This window comes from Polypterus senegalus, chromosome 6, assembly GCF_016835505.1.
Source record: "Polypterus senegalus isolate Bchr_013 chromosome 6, ASM1683550v1, whole genome shotgun sequence".
Taxonomy (NCBI): domain Eukaryota; kingdom Metazoa; phylum Chordata; class Cladistia; order Polypteriformes; family Polypteridae; genus Polypterus; species Polypterus senegalus.
Window position 1 is genome coordinate 105,684,585 of NC_053159.1, and position 19,478 is coordinate 105,704,062.

Consider the following 19,478-nt stretch of genomic DNA (forward strand, 5'->3'; position numbering starts at 1 on the left):
GTTTTTTTGTGTCTGCCGTTTCTATAGGAGGGTGACATTGAGTTAAATTCCAATGGATGTTTTTCAAATGTTGACGAGCAATAAGCAAAAGGTATCACTGAAAACCACAGAAAACAAAAACAGCAAAAAACAATAAAGTTCGAAGAAGGAAAAAAAATTGCAGTGTTTCTGTTTGGGGATCATTGTGCACAACTGACTAACTGCTCTGTGGATGATTTACTCAGTCATTTCAAGGTCTTTTGGGCAGTTCATTGTAATGAAAGTATTTGCTGAATGTACTTTGTAGTAAGGATATTTCTATAGACTCGTGTCATATGGGGAAACTGTCGGGACATTTCGTTGTAAAGATATTCATTGCACTGGAATTTTACCTGTATTTTGAATCATTTAGTGCATTCATTGAAGCTCTCCTAAAAGTAAAAAGTTGCAGTAAAAGTGCAACAGTGATGTACAAAAGATTGATAAAGGTCAACTCATAGTGTAAATTCTTTTCTGACTCAGTACCACATAATGTGTCAGCGTTTTGTATGAATCTAACATATGCAATCATGCCATATGTCCTAATCTTATTTGAATCATGATTAGGAACCTTTCAAATATGTGTGAATAAGGTGGTAAAAAAACAAAAAACAGGGTAGCCTGGTAGTGCATGGGATTGTTTCAATTTATAAAGTGCCTGAGATTATTTTAATTCTTAATTTTGACTGACTTACTATGTGACCATAATATCTCGGAGTTTATGCTCTGTAATGTGGCTGGTCTTTCATGTGTTACACACAAGCATGTTTGGGGCAATGCAGTGTGGTGAAGATGTATTTCTGTCCAACTCTTGGTAATATGGTCTGTTTGAAGGAGAATAACCTTCCCCAGGAGTCTGTGGCCCCAGATCTAGGCACGAAGCAGCTGATCTTGAACAAGTCTGATGAGAGGCCCATTCCTTCTGTGCTTCAGGTGTGTATCGCCAAAGTGCCAGGTTGTCCTTTGGTGTTACTAGTGCTTATATTCATGTTTGCATTTTTCTGCAACTATTCATTTGTGTGTCTTGAAGTAACCAATCATAAAAGACTATTTTATTTAGCAGGTGGGGAGGATCTGATTCATAACTGAACTACAAATGCCTTAACAAGTTTATTTAGAAAGGTGTCCTTCTAAATATCAACAAATGTTGTAACACAAAAAGCTGCAGGTGACTGAAATTGTAATGATGTTTTCTCTCTTGGAACATGGATACGTTTTCCTTATTCTTAAAGAATAAATATTTTATTGTTGAGAAAGCGGAAATATTTTATTTTTAAAATCTTTTAAGTGCTTTTGAGGAAAACTGTGAAACTGATTATTTGAAATGAATAATGCATAGCTTCAGAATTCATGTATGGGTTACTAGAACGGAAAAAGAGTTGTTTTGGTAGTTAATATTCAGTTCACACATCCGAAAATAAATTGTTACACTTTAAAGAGTCTTCAGGTTACAGTAATAAACTTTTAATAATCTGGTCGTCATTTTAATATACAATAAGTATATACACTGATGAAAACTAAATTTATATACACGACTGATCACACCAGTATTGTGTTGATTGAGAAAATCTGATAAATGTAGTAACCTGGGGTCTCATTTATAAAACGTTATGTGAATTTGAGCTTGAAAGTATGTATAGGAGAAAAAAACAGTAAAATACGTACTCCAAAAAACTGATTTATAAAACACACATTTGTGTACAATTCACCTTTAAAGTTCATAATCATTTTGTAAATGTGTGTATGTGGACTTGCCTTGAACACTGCCTATTTGGCAACCTGAGCCAAACATATGGAGCATGCTAATCATCCTCATACATATGAAGTCAGACTGCTTCAAACAGTTCATTGGCTGGTAGAGCAGCCTCTCCACCGATGCATTGCAAGTAGTGAGATAGAAAATCTGTCCTTTAAGTTATAGGCAAGCAAATGACCTTAATTTTGTATCCTAAGTGCAGGTGTCACCAACAAACCATCATCTGCTGCCGTGAATGTGGTAAGCTGTGCCTGAAATAATAATAAAATAAAAAAGTCAGATCTCAAGCAATGAAATAGATTTCTCATGACTGGCAGACTGTACATTAAGCAGGAGGAGGAAAAAGCACATCTATGCTCTATAATTTCTGATGAAAATGTAATCTGTAATCTGAGATGCCTTATTATGCCACAGCAGTCCTGATGTTTCTCATTCTCATTTTAGCATCACAGGTGACTTATGCATTAATGGATTGTGACTGCTTACAGTTAACAAAAACAGCTTCATTCTCTTTAGGTACCCTTATTGCAATATGTAATAGTACGTTCGGAAAACCAGGCACTGGTGCAAAGGAAACTGAAAGAAGTGCCTCATAAGCTGATGTATGGTTTCCAGCATAGCAGGTGTGATGCTGAAGTTTGGCTGAAAAATTCCTGACCTTTCAGCCAGATCCCTCTCATAGGTGCCTGTTTCCAGAAACCTCACCATTGCTAAAACCTGCATATGAATAGATAAAGCCTGATTTCAATTCTAAGAGTATGGCTCTTGGAAGCCCAAATTGGCTCATGTCATCATCATGGTCCAAAAAAAAAAATCTTTAAATGCTTATTCTCTTCATATGTGACCATTTTTGTACTCTTCAAATAGCACCAAACAAGCTATGTTAAGTCAAACTATTAGACTATGAATAGGCTATAGAGCATCAGATTTATGGCTTTCTGTATAAAGGGTGTGAATCGCACCTGTATTTCAGTGCAATTACTGACAAAAACTGATTGCTTTGGTTTCTAATCTTGATAAGTGACAACAGGCTCCTGATATATAATGAAAGGAGTAAGTGGTTCAGTGTAAGCATGCAGCATTAGCCCTTTTAAAATGCAACTACAAAACATTCCAAACATCATATTCATCACTTCTGAAGTTTAATGTTTGTCACTGCAATACACATTATAATAACGGCTCAGTGATATGGATAAATATATGTGTGATTCATCATTCAGCTGATTAGGATGCATCTCCCTACTTCATCAAGGGTCTCAACATTTCACAGTTTCTCTAAAATGTTGCCTACAGATTAGTCAGTGTTGCTGTAAATGTACACAAAATTTCCTGTCAAGTTTTCTTTTACTAATACCAACTTTGGTGTGGAAAGTATGCCTATGCATATTTGTGACTTTTTTTTACATACACAAGCTTTAAAGTTTTGACATTTGATCTGTCAAATTGCTAGGTCTTTTTATTTTTTGCAGATGCAAATAATTTATTCATTTTTAGTTATTCCCTGTTATAGTGTAATTTCAGTACCAGGTAGAAAAACTTCCATGTTATTCATTTATAGTGAAAAGACTGATTGGTATATTTTTTTATTTGGAGCAGGGTTCTGTGTCATGTCTGTCATTAGTATATGTTCTTTCTCTAGGTCCTAGTTCATATTTATAAATTTGCATCAAATGTTATTTAGCTCAAAGTTGGTGAAAGGCTCTTGATCTTTCTATTTCTTGCACGCTGAATCTATTGGTAATCTGACCTCTAGGTTGCCCAGCTCACCCCAGGAGAGGAGGCTGAGAGACGACTTGAGAGGATCTTCACAAGTTCTGTAATTCAATTCTTTTCATTTTCATTTTATTTTCTGACAGACTATTGGTGCCTAAAAATCACCTAACAAGCATTTATTTTAGTATTGAAATATTCTGAATCTCACTGCTATAAATCTGTGTAATTTGCTATGCAAGTTCTTAGGAGTTCCTTGTGTGAGCCACTATGTTATGCAGACAAATAATTTTCTTTTTATAACTATTATTTAATGTATGCAACAGCTTATTAGCTGACTGGCAAAAGACACTTCAAACAATACTAGAACCACTACATTCACATTTTTAAACACTTACATTCCCTTTTTCTAAGAGAAGTGGATTGTCTATGCTTCTCTTTTTAACACTGTTTATTTGCATTTTGTACTAGGAACTTAATCCAAATTTCACATTGGAAAGCATTTGGCCCTTTGGGTTACCTGTTGCGTTTTTTGTTATAGTGCAAAAGAAACATAACTGGGTTTCAAGAAGAAATATGAGTATCTTAATGATCTTGATTATGATTATTAATAAATAGACACTGCATGTCTAGGGCTAAAATAAGAAACATAGTGTTCATGAATTTAAGGTTGACTATGACCTTGGTTTGTCATCTGGGGACTCATAAGTGCTTGCAGAGTCCTGGTTTCAGGGCACTTTATATTAACACATTGCATTAATAACTGCTTCTGCTGTACTTGTCACTTTACAAATATTTGTTTAACTCATTACTTTCCATGTTCTTTTTTTAGTTTTACATATGTCCAGTTAAATGGTTATTTCTAAGCAGGTCACATTGTTTTCATTGCTGTTTTGCAAAGGAAAGTAAAATAAGAGCTTTTATATTCAATAATATTTTTTGTGAGTAAAAATTATATAATGTTGATTTTTATGAAAGAATCAATTTACCTTTTTTAACTTTATATTATCTTTATCCTCCTCTAGACAATTTTTAAAATTATATTTGGCATAGTATGTTCAAAATTTGCAAGGTCTAGTTCAGTCTGTATTAGTAGGATTTGTTGGTTTCCTGCAGTTTAAACTACTTCCTGAATTTGATTATTAGGTGTCAAAGCCGAATACTGTGAACAATAAAGAAATTCTAGGTGTAAATACTAATTTAATTCTTCTGAATGCATTAAATACTTTATGACGTACTTCCATGTATGGCCAACTGAAGGTTGATCTGGTGTGTTTTTTTTTTTAAATATACATTTGAAAACATAATTTAAAAAAAAAAATTATCTGTTGTATAAGCTGGGAAAGGTGTTTATTTCCTGTTGTAGCCTTAAACTAAATTAACTTCCTGGGATGAAATATGGATTCTTCTACAAAACAATCAAATAGTTGATGCAAAATATGTTTAATGGTGCTTATTGAGAATTTCAGATCTCTTAGGGTATGTTTACATTGCAGTGCTGAAAATTGAATTCTTATTTTGCATTTTGGACTGTTTAAACTTATATTAACATCTGAAATGCCTGTGTTTATTTCACCTTATACAATTTCTCGTATTAAGAATTTGTTAGTTTTCACATACCCTTTGGGTTCAGTGTGCAGGGTCAGTTATTGTACAGTGTTCCTGGAGCAATTACAGTTTAAGGTCCTTGCTCAAGGGCCCAGCAGAGTGGAGTCTCTTTTGGTAGTAGTTGGGATTCAATCCTACCTGGATACCAGCACAGATCCTTAGCTTCAGAGGCACCTCTTCACCGTTTTTTTTTTGTATAAGAATCAAATAAAGTATGAGTTTGTTGATTATTGCACCATTTCAAATGCAGTTAAATTTGTGCTTGGTTTAGAGTAAATGTTACTGCAAACAGAGACACTACCTGTATTTAAAGGCTGAATTGGCCCCAGCATTTTTGTTTTATTCTCTATTTATGGACTCCTCCTTTTCGTTTCTTCTCAATATTTGGTAGTATTTCTTTGAAGGATAGTTTTGGATTTGTTTTTTGAAAATTTTGCATTTGTATTGCTTAGCCTTCAAGCTTTGTTTGGCATATTTTTTATCTTTGCTTTTTTGTATTTCTTTGTCCTTTAAGCTTTGTTTGGCATTTAAGAGTATTTTAACCTATTATATATTTTGGCCTTTTGTATTTTTTGATGTTTAATTCCACCTAATTGTATGTTTTGTTTGGGCTTTCATATTGCCTGGTGTTTGCTTTCTTATCTTTAATTGACTTGTTTCAGCACATGGAAATTAATCCAATTAAGCTATTATCATTGTTTTGTGCTAACGGTTTTCTTTTTACATCTGTACCCTGAATTGCAACATGACTGAACTTTTCTTTCAACGTTCAGATATGTATAGACCACTATTTTTCCTCCAAACCCTTTATATCTCGCTCCTGTCTTATGTCCACAAGTTGCTTTGTACAGATAATGCAGTGACAATTTTGCCAAAGCAGCAGCTACAATGTTAACTTTTTTCTTGCTGAAAAATTTGTTTTACATTGAAAATAATATTAAGTAGCAAAGCAGACAGTTTGTTTTTGCGGTTTGTAGTTTATTGTGTTGCATCTGTCGGACAAATTTGTTTTTTTTATTAATTCTGTACATGTGAGGCACATTCCGGAAGGATATTTTTATATTGGATTTGGATTGATTATAACATTAACAGTCATACCAAAAAATCAGATGTAAGCCAAAAATCAGAATTCAGAGTCACTTTTAGCTATCGTTCTGAGTTACTTTTTCATATTTTGTATTATCGTTGAAACTGATATAAAGATGTTTTTCATAATTATTGGATTTGATGTTGTTTTCTTGTTGTTTACCTTGCAAAATCTGAAAAAGATTGGATCTACAAAGATCATTTGAATTGTATTTTTACTCCTGCAGTGTAAATACCTAATACCAAAATAAAGTTTTTTAAATATATACCAAGAAATGAACATGCATGTACTGTAATACCACATTGCAGTACTACTAGCTGTGCTACCCGCCTAAGAAGGGTTGAAATTCAAGTAACAGATGTAGACCTCAGCGTAAACATTTGCAGTGTACCATCTATTAGAATGCATATGTCTCTGTTATATACCAACTGGAATGGGATTTATAAAATCAGTGTTAATGTTTGTGATGTGCCATCTATTGAAATAACTGCAATGTATTTTATTAGTAAAAATGTTTGTGATGGTCTGTCTTTTTGGAATGACAGAGACATAGCAACTGGATGGACACACAGACACATTCTTTTTTTAAGGGGGATCATTTCCCAGCCTTTGAACAAAGCTGTTGACTATTATTTTTAGAAAAAGTAATAAACAGTCGTATTATTATTTTTTTTCCAGCTTGTTTGTAAGTCAGATCTTTCATAACATCTGGATGCCTGGAATTGTTCAGGATCATCCATTGACAGCAGTTATTCTCTGCCCTTTCTACATTTCTTTTTCTTTAACTCAACTGTTTCTTTCTCTCTTTCATTGCTTTTCTGCCTCCCATGGCTGTCCACTAGCAGCTGGCGTCAGTGTCCTATGCCTCTTCCAAGAATCAGGTACTGTACTCCTCCTCTGAGTTTTCAGCTCCATCCGGTGAGCTCCCTTCTCAAGGCGTCTGTGTGCTGGCTGGTGTCTGTACGCGTGTATCATGTTGGAGTGTAAGACTGCCTTACTCGATTATCTCCTTATTCTTTATGTAAATTAAGTGGGCTGTATTGGCTTCTGTTTTCATCTTTGTTTAAAAAACTTTGAGTAATACTTGGAGACCATTTTTTGTAAAGATTTTGGTAATTTTCTGCAAAATTTCATGATTATCCCAGTGGTCCCAATTGACATAATACTGTCATTCTCTTTCCTTTTATTTAATGCCAACCTTATGTATCCTGTCTAAAAAAAACTTTTGAAACTTAATAATAATAATAATCAACTGCACGCAAGGCTGGTTTCTTTGAGTTTTAGAACATTTTTTGGCAGAATGTGAATTAGATATAAGAAAATATACCAATCAAATGGCTATTTTAAACATCACTCCTAGTATTAACTGATTTGAATTTTTTAAGTTAGTTGATTGTGCTAATGATAGGAATTTTTGGTATTTTAGTGTTTGTTCATTTCTCCATAAAACAAAAATACATAATAACAAAATCTGATCTGTATTTGAAAAAAAGATAAATATTTATTATATGTAGCCTCCAACCATTTGTAAACATTACAAAAAAGAAAGCCAGATAACAGCACTGCTGTGCAGCTAAAGACAACTAAAACAAAACTGTTAAATATATTCTTTTTTTAATTGATCTAAAAAGCTATAAACTGACAAGTACTGTATATCTCTGAATTATATAGTATTATTATTTTATGTTTGTTACCGAACAATACTTGGCTGCCACTAAATTATTAAGTAACGGCAGTAACAAAAAACAAAGCCCAGGCTAGAAATGATAGTCTCACAGATTTTCTGTTATTGTTCCGTAAATCTTTTGTTTAAACTGGTAATGTCTATGTATTAAACTGGTGTAACTATAAGAATCATACTCCTGGTATTGTAGGATGTTTTTGTGGTATCTTAGAACAAGTTTTCATGGTGATTCTTGTTTGGTATCATGTGGAGCTTTTATACTTTTACCGTGCAGCAGGCTATTAGACCAGAATTGTTGTGTTGACATTGAGTATGTTTCATAGTGATACATCTATGACAAGTGGCACAGTATGTGCTCTTTATCTTAAACTGCAGGGAACTCATTAGGTAAGCAACCCACTCCAACTTGAACTAAGGTTAGTTAATAATGAGTGACAAGTGTCCAGCACATCCCTATGGCAAATGATTTGCTGTTTGAACCTGCAATATGTGATCTAATCTGCCTGATTTATGGGAAGTATTAAATATGCTAAATGAATATGCATTCACCATTATTCAGTAATTCATGTTAACTTGTTGTACTGAATTTATGCTGTCTTTCAATCTTTTTAAAATATGAAAAAAATACTCAGTGTTAAGGCTAAATTAACACACATGCACTATTGATATTAATGCTGTTCCATTTTTGTGAGCAAAAGAAAACTTAAGACATGATTGAAAGATTACATATTGCAAAGAAAGTATTAAGTTTATGTTCTACCAGATGAAATTCTGAAACATCTGCAGTCAGTCGCCTTTTTTTCAGGGCAGGTGAAAAGAGGGCTTCATTTAATCTTTCTAAAGTATAATAGTGAATAAGACTAAACTAATTTACTGGCTAGATTAATGCAAAATATTTTATTGCTTTGAACTTGTGATGTTACAGTTTTGCTTATGCAATATTGTTTACATTTTTCTAAAATATCTTAATTTGGTTGGTAATTTATGGTACATACTGGATACTTAAAATAATCTTTGAGTTATAATACTTAAGGGTTTTACCATGTGCCCGTATTGCATAGCACAAATTTCTATGCCTCTTTCCTACCCCATTTTATTGACTAATTTCTGTATGCCGCTATAAAACTATTGACACATGACATATATCTGCAGCTTGTGGGCAGAAAACTAAGTATATGTTTGTTGAATTTTTTTTTAACGCTGCAATTAAAATTTTTTTAGAATCAGTTAATATCTTCCTATTAAGCTTAATCAACTTGAATCTTGCACATTCATGCCTCATGAGGCCCTTGAAAAATCATGATGCGTTATAATTTCAGTATATTATTAAATTTTACTTTCCAGATTTCATTAGCTGTAGGATGGAGTTACATGCATTCATACACATAACTATAATTTGTTTTGTAAAAACCTAGATATTATTTACTCAAGCTCTGCCTTTCCTTTGATTGCAGTATTTAGCATAACCTCAGTTTATTCATGCTATTTTGTGGGTTTTTTTTTTTTGTGTGCATGGTTTTCATTTTGCAGATGCATGTTTATACCAGGGTTTTGGAGTCGGCACACAAACCGTATGACTCAGATTCTAACTCCTCAATTTATGGTAGCACAGACTCTGACTCCAATTCCTATATTTGTAATTTAAACCAATATACAGTAGTGGTCAAAATTTTAGGTTATCCACAAATTTACATGGTTTTCATGGTAGAAATTAATATCTTTTGTATCACAATATCATTACATTTATTTAAAAATATATTCAAGGCATTAATGATGTGTATAATATCTATTACTGCTTGAAGTGATTGATTTTTAATTTATTATTCACATATGGCTGCAAACCTCCATTTTCAGCAGCAATTCTTTTAGTGTCCTATTGGTAAACTCCTATAGCTTATCCTTAATTAGTCATTTGTTAATGCTAATAGGTAATTAGAGAAACCTTTGTAACTGCATTAGCACCAATGAAACATGTTTTCCTGTACGCTTGTGTAACAAGGTACTGGTATTCCTAAAGTTCATTTTTGGGTTCAAAAATGACCAAAATGAATCAGCTTTATCAGGAAATGTCCGATTTTTTTTTTTTTTTTTTGTAAAATGAAGGTTATTCCATGTGATAGATAACCAAGAAAATGAAAATATCATATAAGGTGTCTGTTTCTGTCTTAAGAAAAAATGGTGAACTGATCTAAACAGGATAGACAAAGAAGGGGAAGGCCCAAATGGGCAATTGCATAAGAGGATAAGAACATACTGTGTAGTTTGAGAAACAGGTTCCTTACTGGTCTAATTGCTAATAAGAAAGGTTTTCTAATTACCAATTGGCTTGTAAACATGACTAATTCAGGATACATTAAGGAAGTTTACCATTAGGACACTGAAGGAATGGCTGCTGAAAATGTGACTTTGCATTCATATGAGTAAAAAAGAAAAAAACCCAGTCATTTCAAAAAGTAAATGGCCATTATAAACACTAGTAATGCCTTAACTATATTTGTTATATTCATTTAATGGCATCTAAATAAAAAGGTATTAATTTCTTTCAAAATATGAACATTTTTGGTGATCCTAATCTTTAAGCAGTAGTGTATTTACTATGTTGCACATAACATACAAGAAACAAAGCATTTCATTACTACCAACGTGAATCATTACTGTTACTTAAAGTTAGGGTTTAAGGGCTGTTAATACTTAGAGTTAGAGTTTGAGTGGGGACATTTTTACCGACTCCAGTAACCCAATAATTGCTTCCAAATCCACAACTCTGCGTCCAACTCCACAGCCCTGGTTAACACATCCTTTCTGTTACTCCTCTAGTTTCACCTGTTTTATTAGAAAATATTGTTAATACTATTGATTACCAAATGAAAATAAAAAGCCATTCCTTTTCTTCTGTAGGGAGAGCTGATATCCTTTCAAAAAGCAAGATCTGAACAGATAATTAACTGCATTTGTGTTTTCCATTGTTTACTGTAAATCAAATCTCTAAGTCATATTGATGTCTTCAAAAAGACTGACTTTTGCAGCATAAATTCATATAAAGTACAGATACAGTGTGCTGAATAATTAAAAAGAAAGGAATGAAAAATTTAATTTTTAAAATCATTGGTGTCTGTTGCTTTCACGTGCTTCAAAATCAGCCGTCTTTCATATTGTTTTTGCTGACATGTACACATACATAGATGCAGAAAATCACTTAAAAAATTGTCTAAACATTGTATTTAAATGCTCATTTATTTAAGGATCTATCATGTGAGTGTGTGGCTTTTGAAACTGATATTCAAGTTTATGTTGTATATATTTAATTTTTTTTTTTTTAAAGAGTTAAATGTGTATAACTAGTGAATATTTTTTCCTTATATTTAGTCATAGTTCGTCACATCACTGGTTAAGTACTACAGAATAGCCTTGTTAGTCTAGCTCTGTAAATAGCACTGGAGATAGTCTACAAAATTGAATCATACTCTTTCTTTAAATCTTACTCTGCTTCCTGCCTGCATCCAGGGTAAGGTCGATGAGGTCCCGGCAACCATCCTGCAGACCTTGCCAGCCACAACTGCTTCACATCAGGTTTGCATGAGATCTTCACTTAGTTTCTCGTGCTCATACAGTGCATCCGGAAAGTATTCAAAACGTATCACTTTTTCCACATTTTATTATGTTACATCCTTATTCCAAAATGGATTAAATTAATTTTTTTCCTCAGAATTCTATACACAACACCCAATAATGACAACATGAAAAAAATGTACTTGAGGTTTTTGCAAATTTATTAAAAATAAAAAAAAAAACTGAGAAATCACATGTACATAAGTATTCACAGTCTTTGCTCAATACTTTGTCTATGCACCTTTGGCAGAAATTACAGCTTCAAGTCTTTTTGAATATGATGCCACAAGCTTGGCACACCTATCCTTGGCCAGTTTCGCACATTCCTCTTTGCAGCACCTCTCAAGCTCCATCAGGTTGGATGGGAAACGTCGGTGCACAACCATTTTAAGATCTCTCCAGAGATGTTCAATCGGATTCAGGTCATTGGCTGTGGCTGGACCACTCAAGGACATTCACAGAGTTGTCCTGAAGCCACTCCTTTGATATCTTGTGCTTAGGATTGTTGTCCTACTGAAAGATGAACTGTCACCCCAGTCTGAGGTCAAGAGCACTCTGGAGCAGGTTTTCATCCTGGATGCCTCTGTACATTGCTGCAGTCATCTTTCCTTTTATCCCGACTAGTCTCCCAGTTCCTGCTGCTGAAAAACATCCCCACAGCATGATGCTGCCACCACCATGCTTCAATGTAGGGATGGTATTGGCCTGGTGACGAGTGGTGCCTGGTTTCCTCCAAAACGTGATGCATGGCATTCACACCAAAGAGTTCAATCTTTGTCTCATCAGATCAGAGAACGTTGTTTCTCATGGTCTGAGAGTCCAGGTGCCTTTTGGCAAACTCCAGGCGGGCTGCCATGTGTATTTTACTAAGGAGTGGCTTCCGTCTGGCCACTCTACCATACAGGCCTGATTGGTGGATTGCTGCAGAGATGGTTGTCCTTCTCGAAGGTTCTCCTCTCTCCACAGAGGACCTCTGGAGCTCTGACAGAGTGACCATCGGGTTCTTGGTCACCTCCCTGACTAAGGCCCTTCTCCCTCGATCGCTCAGTTTGGATGGCCGGCCAGCTCTAGGAAGAGTCCTCGTGGTTTCGAATTTCTTCCACTTACAGATGATGGAGGCCACCGTGCTCATTGGGACCTTCAAAACAGCAGTAATTTTTCTGTAACCTTCCCCAGATTTGTGCCTTGAGACAATCCTGTCTCGGAGGTCCGCAGACAATTCCTTTGACTTCATGCTTGGTTTGTGCTCTGACATGAACTGTCAACTGTGGGACCTTATATAGACAGGTGTGTGTCTTTCCAAATCATGTCTAATCAACTGAATTTGCCACAGGTGGACTCCAGTTAAGCTGCAGAAACATCTCAAGGATGATCGGGGAAACAGGATGCATCTGAGCTCAATTTTGAGCTTCATGGCAATGGCTGTAAATACTTATGTACATGTGCTTTCTCAATTTTTTTATTGTTAATAAATTTGCAAAAATCTCTTGTAAACTCTTTTTACATTGTCATTATGGGGTGTTGTGTGTAGAATTCTGAGGAAAAAAAATGAATTTAATCCATTTTGGAATAAGGCTGTAACATAACAAAATTAAATGTGGAAAAAGTGATGCGCTTTGAATACTTTCCACATGCACTATATTTCTTTGTGTGTCATGCTTGTGCTTTGTACAATATTGTCTTCTGTGAACTGTAATTTTTTATTATTGAATCAAAAAAAAGAGGAAATTTTACGTAGTAGTTTGGTGTTTGTTATAATTTTGATTTCTTAGGTTTAATTATAACCTATTTATACTTTTGGAAATTTTATTTACGTGAGTGGACATGCTAATGTATGACTACAGTTCACAGCAATCAAAAGTTCAAAGTTAATTTCTGCATGCTGCTTCCTCATTTACGGTGTAGTCATTTTTTTAGTACAGATTAGGCTATGATTTATTTCAAGTTGAAATGTATTCTTAAATACTCACTTGAAGCAGGCTGAGTATATTCTGAGTATATATAGGGTCGTCCAGATCTAATTATGGAATTTTCATTACGCTATAACTTATTAAGTTTATTACATAGAAAATCCCCCGAACATTCCCGGACTGTCGAGAAGTGTGCGAACTGACAACATGAAGAATCGTCTTTGCACCAAACTGGAATCGTCTCCTCAAAAATCAAAAGTCATCCAGACGATCTGGATCTGCATAATTAGATCTGGACCGCCCTGTACTTCAACATAGTCAATCTTTTGTCAAGTAAAATATCAAGATTTTTTTTTATCTAACAGAAGGATAGTTAAAAATTAACTGATTGCAGTCTGCTCTTTATTGTTCTGTATATTTTACTTTTGATTGCTGTTCTAGCTTGATTTATTCAGTACAGTTTGCTAGTCTTCCTTGGTGTAGTTTACTCTTTATCTAAATAGTAAAATAATTGCTCTTTTCTTTGGTTGTAGGTAAAAACAGAGGAGCAGATTGCTGCTGAACAAGCTTGGTATGGAACAGACAAAGTGTGGCTGGTCCACAAAGAAGGATTCTCTCTAGGTAAGTGGCACTGGAAAATAAAAATAAGAATATACTAAATTAATTACCCAGCAAATAATAGTTTTCATATCCATTATTTGTCTTATACTGATTTGGAACCCACATTTAATATTGTTTTAATATTGTATTTTTTTTCATTAGAATCAAGTGTGAGAAAGATTGGTTATATATTTTAGACTTCTGAATATGTTGACAATGTTTGCTGTTCTTTGCGTTATTAATTTAAAAAAATCTACTGAGAGAATGAGAATAATCACATATATATATATATATACACACAAAGCTTGGCTCATAAAGCTTGTAGGCAGACGCTACAAAGAATAATGGATATTCAGCACCAATACAATTTTTTGACAGCTGATACAAGTACCTTCATTGGATACTGTGTGCTGATAGAGACTACTGAAAGACTACTTTTGATTGAAAATGCTACATTTTAAAAAAAACATACATGAGAACACTGCAATTTTGCTTAATACGTAATAGCAAATGAAACTTGTGCTTTTCTTTTTTTTATACACAAAAAAGCTTTGCTGCAGCTCAAACCTGGTTATGCATTGCATCTACGTGCACAAGGTGGTATTCCAGCAAATCACACAGGTTGTAGACTGTGGTAAGTCAGGGCTGAGTGGAAAGAATAGAAACTTGGAGTTTTGTGTCAGATATCAAACAGGTGTATAAAATAAGGATTCATACTTTTCCTTGTAACTAGTATGTGTCAACTCTAGTGGAAATAAAAATGTTCATGAGCACAAAAACAATTAAGAAAATGTGTCTGGTATGTGATGGCCATATATTTAATATTGAGATAGTTTTGCACAGCCATTATACTCCTTTCTCAAATGAAAAACAATCACCTTAAGCTTTTCCTTTACTGCATACATCTCCCATCTTTTGTATTCCAGTTAGTCACACTTTTACTTTCAGCCATCTGACATCATAAGTGAAAACCTTAAGTCTTTTATGTAGTTAACTAATTTTGATTTGCAACTGATTGTTAAAACACATTATTTGACAGTAAATAGGTGATAAAATGTTAAAAATACTAATACATATTTTGTCTGTTATTTGGGATTTGAATTTAAAAGTAATTTAACTCAATGTTTAGTTAGTCAACAACACACTCTTTTCTTCTAGCAACTCTTTTGAAGGCAGATAATTATAGTCTTCCTGAAGGTAAAGTGAAAATAAAACTGGAACATGATGGAACAATACTGGATGTTGATGAAGATGATGTTGAAAAGGTATGAGTGATTACCTCTAATTTAATGTTATAAAAACAGTCAATTATGTATTTTGAATGCCTTATTTCTCCAATATTACTACTGTAATAGTGTACTAAAAAATGCATTTTGTGCGGAATTGACACTTAAGTCTGTAGACAATTGTAGCCTAATCTATACTAATAAAAGGCAAAGCCCTCACTGACTCACTCACTCACTCACTCACTGATTCACTGATTCATCACTAATTCTCCAACTTCCCATGTAGGTAGAAGGCTGATATTTGGCAGGCTCATTCCTTACAGCTTACTTAAAACAGTTGGGCAGGTTTCATTTCGAAATTGTACGCGTAATGGTCATAACTGGAACCTATTTTTTCGTCCATATACTATAATAGACTTCTGCTCGATGCCTGTGGGAGGCGGAGTTACGGCCGTCCGTCAGCGGCAATCCAATAGAAACACTGGCGCTAAATATTCATTGGTGAAGGACTGTGCTTATGCAGAGGAAGATGAGATGGTCAGGGTGGTGTTTGGCACAAACTCAGCGAAACTGTGAGAGAAACATTTAAGTGCCGGGTCTTAGCTAACATTTAAATACAGCCATGGGGTGGTAAAAGTCAATGTCCCGCTAAAGGAAGACAGTGTAAAAAAAAAAACCCATGCATGCAGTGTGTCACGTCTCAGATAAAGAGGAAGACGAGCTGTTTATTGATGCAGCAAGAAACGAATTGATGAATGAAACCTGTTATCTTTACAACGATTGACAAACACCGAATGTAACTTGAACACAACATATCCTACAGATACGAACCTGATTGAAAGAAATAATGATAATCAAATCCTTGATGACAGCAACAGTCATAACACTCACAAAACAATTACTGTATATTGACAATCATGTTATGTTATTTTTAAAGTATTCCCTTTTCTTTTTCATAACTTCTTTGACACACTACTTCTCGCTCTGAAGCTGGATATATATATATATATATATATATATATGTATATATATACCCCAATCTACATACTCTCAAATAGACAAACCACACACCGTGGCGCAATGGTAGAGGCTTTGCCTCTAGCGCCGACGTCCGAGGTTCGATTCCCAAGAGGGGGTGCACTGAGTATGTACGTGCGCTTCCCAATTTATTTTACCCTCGCATCCCCTTGGTTTGAGATGTATGAAAAAATATGAGGTTAACGCAGAAAGACAGATCACCAATTGAAGCTTTATGAATAATGAATACTTTATTCGCCATCAATGATTGTTTTGGTAAAGCCATACTCGGTGTATTCATTAGATGAACGGCAAAAAAGTAAGAGCGAGGGGAGGGTGACTTATTGAGGCACGCAGGCGAAACCACAATAGCACGCGGGCTCGATGCGTCAGTGCCCTTCAACTCGATGCGCGATCACATTCGAAAAAATATTTAATATAATAATATTAATATATAATTCTTTTCAAGTTCTATTTAGTCGACACAAATATCTTTGTTTGGAATGTAAGGCGAATTTACTCTTTACATTTGTATGGTGAAGAAAAATTTATGCAATGATGCCTACATTTAACTTACATTCCTACCAAAGTTTTTTCTGTTGACTAAATAAAAATTCCTTCTATTTAAAATTTAAATAGATCTTGAACAGATACGATAGTTCATAATATCCACGCGGACTTGCACGTAAGAGCAGGAGTCATCCGTTTTAACAAACAGAGTATTGCACTGATATGAAATAGCCTACCCATTTAATTATTTAGGAATGGATAAATAATTTAAGATTTTGCACAAATAATGTTTTTCTTCCTTGATGGATTCTGGCACCCCCAGCAACAGTTGCTTGCACCCCAAAGAGTGTATGTATATGTGTATATATATATATATATGTGTGTGTATATGTATATATACAGTGGGTACAGAAGTATTCAGACCCCCTTCAATTTTTCACTCTTTGTTATATTGCAGCCATTTGCTAAAATCATTTAAATTAATTTTTTCCCTCATTAATGTACACACAGCACCCCATATTGACAGACAAAAAAATAATTTTTGAAATTGTTGCAAACTTATTAAAAAAGAAAAACTGAAATATCACATGGTCCTAAGTATTCAGACCCTTTGCTCAGTATTTAGTAGAAGCGCCCTTTTGAGCTAATACAGCCATGAGTCTTCTTGGGAAAGATGCAACAAGTTTTTCACACCTGGATTTGGGGATCCTCTGCCATTCCTCCTTGCAGATCCTCTCCGGTTCTGTCAGGTTGGATGGTAAACGTTGGTGGACAGCCATTTTTAGGTCTCTCCAGAGATGCTCAATTGGGTTTAAGTCAGGGCTCTGGCTGGGCCATTCAAGAACAGTCACAGAGTTGTTGTGAAGCCACTCCTTCGTTATTTTAGCTGTGTGCTTAGGGTCATTGTCTTGTTGGAAGGTAAACCTTTGGCCCAGTCTGAGGTCCTTAGCACTCTGGAGAAGGTTTTTGTCCAGGATATCCCTGTACTTGGCTGCATTCATCTTTCCCTCGATTGCAACCAGTCGTCCTGTCCCTGCAGCTGAAAAACACACCCACAGCATGATTCTGCCACCGCCATGCTTCACTGTGGGGACTGTATTGGACAAGTGATGAGCAGTGCCTGGTTGTTTCCACACACAGAACTTTTTGGCCTTAATTCTAAGCCGTATCTTGGTCTCATCAGACCACAAATCTTATTTCTCACCGTCTCAGAGTCCTTCAGGTGTCTTTTACCAAACTCCAAGATAGAACTAATATTACTAGATATTCTAGTCCAGCATTGTCACCATTAGCAAACCCATTGTATTTGAGCTACAACGATGTGCTCAGAAAGCATGCTACAGTGCAGGAACAACATGTATGTGATATATTTCCTGGTGATGTCAGCTGTCTGCCCAAAGCACCAACTTTTTTGTTTGCAGCATCAGTAAATTTCTACACTATACCTTAAGTCACTTGTTTAGCACATGCACAAACCCCCCATATTGTCAGCATAAAATCACTAAATACACTTGCTATAGCTACAGTTTCACTAGCTGCTTCCAGTGTTCTTTTTATATGATGTAAGTTAGCTCCCACTATCAAATAAACCAACCCTTTTGTAAATTGCACTGTTAAGTGGAATTACTTTTTTCCATGCAGGTTTACTTTAAGTCAGTGAGGTATTCTAGTCTTCACTTGAGCCAAATACTGGCTGAATTAAAGTTCAATAAATTCTGAAAAGAATGATACCAAACATATATATGTAGGTTTTAAAATAAGCCCGATTTAAAGCATGACAAAAAAGTCACATAAAATAGTTGCACAAAATTTGTTGCACTTTTAGGCTTAGGATTTTATATATATATATATATATACACATGTATGTGTATATATGTGTATATATATATATATATGTATATATATGTATATATATGTGTATATATATATGTATATGTATATATATGTATATATATGTGTGTATATATATATGTGTATATGTATATATATGTGTGTATATATGTATATATATGTGTGTATATATATATATATATATATGTGTATATATATATATATGTGTATATATGTATATATATATGTATATATGTGTATGTATATATGTATATATGTAGAGATTGTCTCAGGACAGTCTCGCGGGGACGTGGAACATGAGATTCTTGCAAGACATGCCCTACTTACAAACAATATGAAATAAGACCATGGGCAGCAAAACACTCAGTCATGTGAGTGTATGGATTTGAGCACACACAGATCCAGGGCTCTCAGCGCATATAAAACATATAAGGACAATACTTTCTAGATGATACGTCAACGACTAAGGAAAGAAGTAAGAGCAGTGTGGAGAAAAGAGACCCAATAACGTTGGACAGAAAAAAATGCAGATAAGAGATTATGAAAGCAGTGGAGTTCGAAAGGCTCAAATAAACGATGGAGATGCAGATGCAGAGAAGGTAAAGAATATGAAAGCAGTAAAATTCTAAAGTATTGTTGTGTCCCAGAAAGGTTGAAGTCTTTTTTTGTTTTTTTTAAAGTAACTGTTAGATCTGAATGAGGGAGGGCGGAGGACTGACAGCGGGGTATTGATTGATGTGGTGGGGGGTGAGACCCAGTAGAGGAGGGGTTAGAGGGGGTGCTAGGAGGTTGTGTTTGGGGTTACCAAGTCGGTGATTGTTCAAGTAAAACTTTTGTGAGACTTTACTATGTCATTGTTTTTTTTTAGTTCTTCTCTTTTCGAGCCGGACGC

General features: G+C 34.7%; 1 protein-coding gene across 12 annotated transcripts in view; it reads left to right on the top strand.

Annotated features, from left to right (window-relative positions):
• Nucleotides 1–19,478, top strand: part of LOC120531362 (unconventional myosin-XVIIIa-like) — a 295,511-nt gene that overhangs the window by 114,287 nt on the left and 161,746 nt on the right. For 4 of the 12 annotated variants that reach the window (XM_039756690.1, XM_039756694.1, XM_039756692.1 and 1 more), the window contains exons 5-10: nt 853–951; nt 3,528–3,590; nt 7,022–7,060; nt 11,368–11,433; nt 13,916–14,003; nt 15,141–15,247. In XM_039756690.1, the coding sequence (XP_039612624.1) occupies nt 853–951; nt 3,528–3,590; nt 7,022–7,060; nt 11,368–11,433; nt 13,916–14,003; nt 15,141–15,247 (462 nt within the window). Of the gene's footprint in view, nt 1–852; nt 952–3,527; nt 3,591–7,021; nt 7,061–7,094; nt 7,163–11,367; nt 11,434–13,915; nt 14,004–15,140; nt 15,248–19,478 lie in introns of those variants that run through there. The other 8 variants (XM_039756698.1, XM_039756699.1, XM_039756691.1 and 5 more) reach the window with 7 other exon arrangements.